Source organism: Hordeum vulgare, chromosome 2H (genome assembly GCF_904849725.1).
Source record: "Hordeum vulgare subsp. vulgare chromosome 2H, MorexV3_pseudomolecules_assembly, whole genome shotgun sequence".
In the NCBI taxonomy this organism is placed as follows: Eukaryota; Viridiplantae; Streptophyta; class Magnoliopsida; order Poales; family Poaceae; genus Hordeum; species Hordeum vulgare.
Window position 1 is genome coordinate 637,982,889 of NC_058519.1, and position 8,205 is coordinate 637,991,093.

The 8,205-nt window shown below is 38.2% G+C and overlaps 1 protein-coding gene across 1 annotated transcript; it reads right to left on the reverse strand.

Annotated features, from left to right (window-relative positions):
• On the reverse strand, positions 1 to 3,484 carry LOC123428191 (beta-glucosidase 12-like). The gene is made up of 11 exons (XM_045112377.1): positions 3,246 to 3,484; positions 2,858 to 2,933; positions 2,658 to 2,735; positions 2,443 to 2,530; positions 1,804 to 2,059; positions 1,596 to 1,711; positions 1,272 to 1,489; positions 1,075 to 1,106; positions 897 to 999; positions 706 to 814; positions 1 to 627 (listed from the first exon to the last, which is right to left on the reverse strand). Exons 2-11 carry the CDS (start codon positions 2,916 to 2,918, stop codon positions 459 to 461), a joined length of 1,230 nt encoding a protein of 409 aa, XP_044968312.1. The 5' UTR covers positions 2,919 to 2,933; positions 3,246 to 3,484; the 3' UTR covers positions 1 to 458.
• Between the last annotated feature and the right edge of the window lie 4,721 nt (positions 3,485 to 8,205).

Below are 8,205 nucleotides of genomic sequence, written 5' to 3' on the forward strand. Positions count from 1 at the left end.
ATATTAATTTAAGGACCTTGGTTGTGATAATATCTAGGAGCCATTATGTAGAGATTTATGTAGGGTTCTGTCTGATTTATTTTATTTTACTTGATCTTTTTTAAGGTGACTGGTTCTTCTTTTTGTACGTGGGTATTAAAATTATTTTATTTATTTTTTGTGGAAAAATGAGAGACACTTGTTACGCAAAATCTTTCTTCATAATGTGACGCTTGTGGAATAATCCTTACTATGGTCATGCACGTGGACATTTTTTTTGAGTGGATCTTCTTTTTCCTTCAAGCGGACATGCACATGGTCTTTGTTTTGGCGGGAACTGCTGTGTGCACATTTTTGCAGCGTGAGGAGAAGATATTTTATTTTCTACCCCTCCGTTCTTAATTATAAGTCTTTCTAAAGGTTTTAGAACACGCACACTGTCTCCATTATTTGTCGCTACTTTCAGTTGATATGTGAGATCATCCCTTGAGGAACTTCTTGAACCAGCCAGCGGATCGCTTGGGGTACCGCTTCAGACCATGGTCGTAGTCCACAAAGTGTAACCCGAACCTCACCGTGTACCCGCTCGACCACTCGAAGTCGTCGAGAAGAGACCACGCAAAGTACCCCTTCACATTTGCCCCGTCCCTGCAGTAAATCAGTTGGTGTCATATTTAGAGGTTTGTTGGCAGAGTAGGACTGTAAAATTAAGCAGCTAACTCCGACCTGATCGCACTCAGCAGGGCATCAAGGTGCCTGTGGTGGTAATCTATCCTAGCATCGTCATTAAGGGATTCATGGAGTGGTAGGCTCTTGTTGTTGGCTTCATCGATTCCTAGAATACACAGAGAGACAACTAACTGTTCAAATAAGTTTTGATCTCATTGTTCTTATCTAGGGGAGGAAAATGCACTTGCCATTTTCAGTGATGTAGATGGTTGGATTGTGGTACTTCTCCTTGATATAAAGTAGCAGATCACGGAGACCTTGAGGGTACACGTAGAGCCAAGGCGAAGCAGCCTACATGCAGGATAAGAAAGTTGCGAGTAAATCGACGGAAGATTCGTCTGCTTATGTGGATAAGTTGCAAGTTACCTGAGGGCCTATGGGGACGCCATTTCGAACACCTGACATATATAGTCGGGCAATGTTAGCTTGCAGTATTGACATATGCAATCTGGGGCTACGACATATTAATTTATTTCTGGAAGGGGGCAATTTCCTTGATATTATTAGGCTGGCAAACGAAGAACAGAGACATATTGATCATGGACTTAGCATGATAGACTCACCCGTGAGATTAGCTTGCGCATCAGTAGAGTAGCTCTTCCTCATGACATTTGATGGAGGAAGGCTGCCAGCGTAGTTTGTAGTATAGTAGTTGATTCCAATGAAGTCAAATGCACCCTTCACCAACTCAGACTGTTTTTTGGTGAACTGCGGCAGGCGATTTCCGACCAATACTTTCATGCTCCGAGGGTAGTCTCCTCTGCTGAGGGGGTCCAGAAACCTACAAGGGTTTTATACTTTTATTTATTCCTAGCATAATATCAATCTGCATTCTCTTCCAAACTTCAACAACGAAATTATGCCAGCGTGAAATGTAAAGAATTTACCATCCAACCATGAACTCTATAGCGCGCCGCGTCGCGGCAACACTTGATTTTGAACCGGATAAGGGAGTAAACCAGTTTGACACCAAAGTTATTCCGATCTCGCCCTTCTGCACCCTCTGCATTTTATTGATGTACTCCATATCAATCACGTTCATGGATGAATTGCAAGTTGCAACTGCATGATATAATGAAGGGCTGAATGAGTCACCTTATATTTCTGTGTATACGATCTCGCGGCTGCTGCATGAGAGAGTATCTGATGGTGGCAGACAGTGTAGGGCTCCCTCCCAGAATCCCCGGCGCTGCAGTTTGCCTTCTCCCAAGGAGAACACCGGCCTGGTGCGGATACGCCCATTGCATAACCCGAATTGCAGAAGTTAGATGGCTCATTCAATGTGATCCAGTGCTTCACCCGATCTCCGAATTCTCTGAAGCAGACTTCAGCAAAGTCTTTATAGTCATTTCTGCACCAGTGCAGTTGGTTATTGTGAAAGTTAACGTATACTCACTAGAACCGTAATAGTTTTACAAAGCGCGTAGGCACACTTTTTCAATCTTCATAAACTAATCTTTAAAACCTACAGAGTATTAAGGTACATTAGGAGGAAATGCTCCCATTAGACTTCTGATGAAAAAACATTGTACTAGTTGTTTTCTATCCCCTCTGTAAACTAATATAAGAGCATTTAAATCATTACTTTAGTGATCTAAATGGTCTTATGTTAGTTTACAGCGGGAGTACCTTACTTATTCAAAAGTTACTCGGACAGAGTTGCATTCTGCTCACGTGTAAAACGTTACGCGAGGGAATTACATTCTTATAGAAAATAAATAGTGGTTGACTTACATGATATTAGGGCTAAGAAATCCTCCGTATTTATCTTCCAATCCCTGTGGAGAGTCCCAGTGAAAAAGGGTCACAAATGGCTGCAACCCTGCAGATATATAAACATCTAAAATCTTAAGAATAGTCTAATAAAATAAAGAAACGGCCTGATGTTCCATGTAGTTTAATAGATTAGGTAATAAATCTAATTAGATATTGACGGTTAGAAGGCATACCTTTGGACAGAAGCTCATCGATTAAGTTGTTGTAATACTTGATGCCTTCTCGGTTGACTCCACCTCTCAGAGTTCCGTCTGTTATATATTAAGACATTAGGATCGATGTGAACATGCTATATTGACTAGGAAATGCGAAGATGGTGTGAAATAGAGTATTCTACTATGGAGTCGAGGTATCCAGTTTGAAAATATCATACCTGGAAGAATTCTTGTCCATGATATGGAAAACCTGTATGCGTCCATTCCCATATCCTTCATGAGGCGCACATCTTCCTGTGTTTTTGGCAAATTAGAATCAGACTACTCCCTCCATATTGTATTCATTATGAAATATATTTTCATATTATATATATTCCGAATTCCATATATCCTTGAAGTTTTTTTTATAGATTTGGTTAAGATTTAAAAGGTTTTACTTAGGACAATCCTAGAACTTGTATTATTTTTTAAATAGCGCGAGTACCTAGTTTCTTTTTGTTGAATTGAAACTAAAATTCAAATATCTTAATAAAAAGCATTGACCATATAATTTATGAATAAACTTAACATATGGTTAAAGAAGTAAGAAATATACAATATCCCTACCTTGTAAAGATGGTAGGAGTCAACTGCCACATCCCCATTACTTCTGTCGGCAATTTTATCTGCCGAAGTTATTACTCAGTAGAGCTTCATGAAAAAAGGCTATTCTGCTCATGTATATTCTTTTTTCTTGAAATGAACATAATGATTTAAGCTCAGTTAGAAATTCAATTTTTTTTTGCGGGGGAGAAATTCAAATTACTTTTTATAATAATCACAACATTGTAGGATAGAATGGCCTACTGTCCATATAACTACAAATATTGGCTAATCCCAAAAAATAAAAAGAAATATTGGCATCAAAATTTTGTGAGATACTCAGATGTATGTCCCTTGAGATAATACTACTGGCTTTGTTTGTTAATATGCAGAGTCACCAACACATTACCTTGACTCTATTTTTCTTACAATTGTGTTTGTAGAAACTATGATACTACTATGCAAATATTTTCGCAATAAATGTCATCTTTCTGTTTCCACCTCACTGTTCTAAACAACTTTCTTTCCCGGTCAAAGTTGGAGAACTTTAGATTTTACACTTTATAGGTGTGAGTCGCATGGACGAATTTACCGGGGGGGGGGGGGGGGAATAAATTGGTTCTTCTACTATGATTATGGTTGTTGTAGCCAAAAAGTTTCATTTCATATGAACTTTGCCCCCTCTATGCATGAATGTTGGCTCCGTCCCTGGTGAGTCGTATATAGTATATCATTACTACCATGTTCTTATTCTAAGTTGCGTAGCACTCTTAAATAAAATAATTCAGAATTGATTTCACAAGTGTTGGATTAGCCCTGAGGTGTGCGGGTGCTTCTTTCATCCAGTAGTTAAACATTATGAATGCTTCACGGGCTGAAATAAAAAGTTGATTTTCTATGTCATGATCTCTCAAGAAAAAGATCTAAGATAATGTTCTTAGTAACAAGATATGTACAAACATTTTCCTAATAGAAAAGATGCATATACATGCCTGGGTGCTGATGAGTGAAGTTGTCCCAGATGCTTGATCCCCTGCCCCCCTCCATTGCACCACCTTCATACTGCAACATATGAACGCCCACCAAATTTGTAATAGGATGGTGCTAGAACCAAAAATTTCATAATGATAGATATCATTATTTAATAGTGCAATGATCCATTACTCCATGAACTCAAATTGATTGCACGTTTTAGGCCAACAACTCGGAAAGTGGTGAGATTTATGTCATAAACCCGTTTATTTGATCAAATCTATACCTATACAAATAAGGGGATTAGTGCGTCTGCCCACCTGCCGTGTTTTTTACAAAAAAAATGCTGTTTTTAGAAATCAACTCGCAATCCTATTTTAAGTGAGAAAAAAAACAGTTTGCTGTTTTCCAGAAACCCCATGTTATTTAGGTTAATCAACCCGGTTCTATTTCAAGTGAGTTTGAAAGCTTTTTTAAAATATCAATATCTTTTAAACTTAAACTCAGTTTTTGATATTTGTTATATATGAAAATTGATTAGAAAGATATGTAGAATTCAAAGATGATGTTATTTTTACTTGTTAAACATTTCAAAAATTATGGTGCAACCTTGATCCATAGTGCATGATTCGTCCTTATTTCGTACTGGTGTACATCCAGATTAGGAATCAACACCTCAGTGAAATTTGTTTGGAAAGAAAAAAAAAACATCTATAGCCACACATGCAAGCCTCGACAAAACATCCATGTGAAGAAAGAAAGAGCATTTCTCATTTTATATGTAGAGAGAGAGACGTTACAATTGACTATATTCAAATGCGTTTGTGATTGTGTGAAAACTGAGGTCACCGATGAAGAGGGTGGGAAGGACGATTAATGACAACACAGGTAAGATGCACGTGGACCTATTGGATCTTCAGTCGTGATTATTGTGTTAGGACATGTGGTATTTTTTTCCTCCCATGACAACAGACAGGTTCTTTAGGCCAACAACTTAAAAAGTGATAAGATTTATGTCATAAACTCGTTTATTTGATCAAATATGTACCTACCAATAAAGTACGGATTGCTTCTACCTGTTCACCATCGTGGTAATTTTACAAAAAGTCCCATACGTTTTGAGCAATCAGCCCGTGGTACATCTTTAATTGAAAAAACGAATTTTCTTTTAAGAAAACACCCTACAGTTTCGGATAAGTAACCTACAGTTCACTTTTAAGTGACAAAACAAATCATTTTTTGCTTTTACAGAAAACCCTCTATATTTTTTGGTAATTAATGTGTAGTTCACTTTTAAGTACAAAACATGCTTTTTAAAATATCCATATCTTTTACATCCTAACTTCAATTTTAACATGTTATATATGAATTTTGGTTAGAGAAATGTGTAGAATCCGAATATGATGTAATTTTACCTACTATTTTGAAAATACTATTTGAAGTCAAACCTTAATCAATAGTGTATGCTTCATCTTTTCTTCGTACGAGCACAACAAACAAATTTGGAGACCAAGGAAACCATCAATAACCACGCATGCACGCCTTGGCAAACCTAGTAAGGAAAAATATTCTCATCTTATGTCGAGAGAGAGACGACTTAGGGTTGACCACATTCAAACACGTTCTGGTTCTGTAGGCACTAAGATCTTCATATGCGGGGATGGGATCGAAAGACAAATGACAATATAGATAGGATGTGGTGTTTAAGTAAAGAATGTTAACGTACTGGGGCACGGACTCTTTTGCTAGTAATACCAAAACCGATTTGGAGCGGAAAAACCAAACCAAGTGGCTACCACATCAACATTCCTTTAATCGTTTGAGAGCGGACTAACATTTATAGGAGTCGTTTTGCAAAACATCACCAGTCTGGTCCGGTGGTTCCATTGGCAACTTTGATTCTTGGACTTGATTAGTTAGCAGCGCCGCACGAAGGTCTTGTCGTGCGGCGGCCCTACACAAACTAAGCACGATTGAAAAAGCGCATGCAAAAAGCAGAAAAAAGGCATACAACGCCACATGCAAGATTCTCTTTGATGTTTAAAATTTAAAAGTTTTATCTACAAAACCGTTAATTCAATCGATGATCCGATTTCATCATTGACTTTCTTGCGACGAGTTCTTCGAAACTAGATCCCATGTCGACATGTTTCGTCAACTATTTTTTTCAGTTCATACTTGCCACATTTTTTTATCCACTTGCCATATTATTAACCACTTACTTGCCTGAAAAAAACTTGATTGTCACTTTTTAATGTTGTTTCGTACAAAGCCTTGTAGCAGTTTTCATCATACATGATATAAAAGCATGTCGTAGGTTGTGTTTATCAAATTAAATATGCCAATTTGTCATATTTACATACAACTTTGCCAGAAAACTATTTTGTGTGCTTGTTAGTTTAACTATGTCAAATTGTCATATTTACAAACGATGACCCAAAAAGATTTCTTGTGCTCACCGGTTTTAAATATGTTGAGTTATCATATTTCTGCGCGTAATCATCTAAAAAAAGTTGTTTGTGCTTGCCAGTTTGATTATGTCAAGATGTCATATTTATACGGAATTTTCAAAAATATGGCGATTAAGTTATTTTTATTAGACAAGTAAGTGCAACAAATATGGTAAGTACGAGCAAAAAGAAGTTGTGAAAATATGTCGACATGAGATCTAGTTTTAAAGATCTCGTCGCGATAAAGTCAGTGATGAAAACGAATCATCGATCGAGATAACGGTTTGGAAGATAATATTTTTTTAAATGCAACGCTGCTAAGCTAGCTTTTCGAGTTCCGCGCATCAGTCGGGAAAGCGGTTGTGCATTAACTGGAGGGAAAAAGAAACCGGCTTGCTGACCACTAGAACTTCAAGTTGTTGTGAATGAGATGCAGTCGTATATGGCATATATTACAACGTTTCTTTTTACGAGTTGTTGCCCAAAATCATGCAATCAGTTTGAGTCTGGCCTGTGAATGACTATCAGATCAGCATCAGCATATGCTACAGCTTTCATACTTGTCAACGGATCGCTCTGAACTAAGAAAGGGAACCATGGATCAATGAAGGAAAAACGAGAGGAAACCTGGTAGGAGGAGGATGCTGTCCCGAAGACGAAGCCGTTGGGGAAGCTCCTCCGACTTATCGGCTGCCTGCCGTAGGCGCCGTCATCGGTGCTGGAAGCGACAACCGGAAGGAGAAGTGGGAGGACAACCACCAGCAATGCTCTTGCAGCCATATGGTGTGATGACAAGCGGCTATGTTTCAGCGTCAAAGGCTTCCCTTGGCACCACTTTTATAGGCGTGTGTGTGTGGGTACGAAAATGCTAAAGGGAGGATGAATTCCGTGCAGCTCTTTATTTTGAAAAAAATAGGAAATCACATATTGAAATTTTAGAAAATTCTTTAAAGAAAATCACACGTCCATATGGATGTATACTATGTATGTGTAAAATTTGAAGATGGTATGCATTACGATAAAAGCTACAGGAAAAAAAAAGATAATTGTGATTTTGAAAATAATGATGAATAGTACTATTGAAAAATGCACAAATTTGTTTCTTTTTGTGTAGCTCTCGCCATGCACATCCATATAAACATGTATGGTTTTTTTCTACGATTTTTTGGAAACTTTAAAATGTGATTTTTGAATTTTTCTTATGAATAATGCAGAGATTCACGTGCCAACCAATGTCCATAGAGAAAGACAAGCTGTACACTGATGCTTCATTACTTCCTTCCAATGTTGGACGTGGACGTGGACGTGGCCGTGTACTTGTGTTGCATGCCAGCGATTCGTCACATATAAGCTTGTATATCGTTGGACAAGATGCCCCAGCACCAGCAGAGGATAACTTTCAAGCAGGCGCCGTCAGCAGATTACGGGCATCGCGAGCGCGGATGGCGAGATTTGTACAGCACATGGTGTGTTAATTCGCTTTCACGCTCGGCACCTTTGCTATGTGCGTTGTGCTATGTGCGTGTATAGGCCAGACTTTGCTGAAGTTGCGTTCCGTCTTC

Excerpts from the sequence above, each read along its gene's own strand:
- LOC123428191 (XM_045112377.1), bottom strand. The coding sequence starts at position 2,918 with ATGAAGGATATGGGAATGGACGCATACAGGTTTTCCATATCATGGACA. Across the intron at positions 2,736-2,857 it reads ATGGACAAGAATTCTTCCAG|ACGGAACTCTGAGAGGTGGA; the intron begins GTATGATATTTT and ends AATATATAACAG. Across the intron at positions 1,107-1,271 it reads TGCGCAAGCTAATCTCACGG|GTGTTCGAAATGGCGTCCCC; the intron begins GTGAGTCTATCA and ends TATATATGTCAG.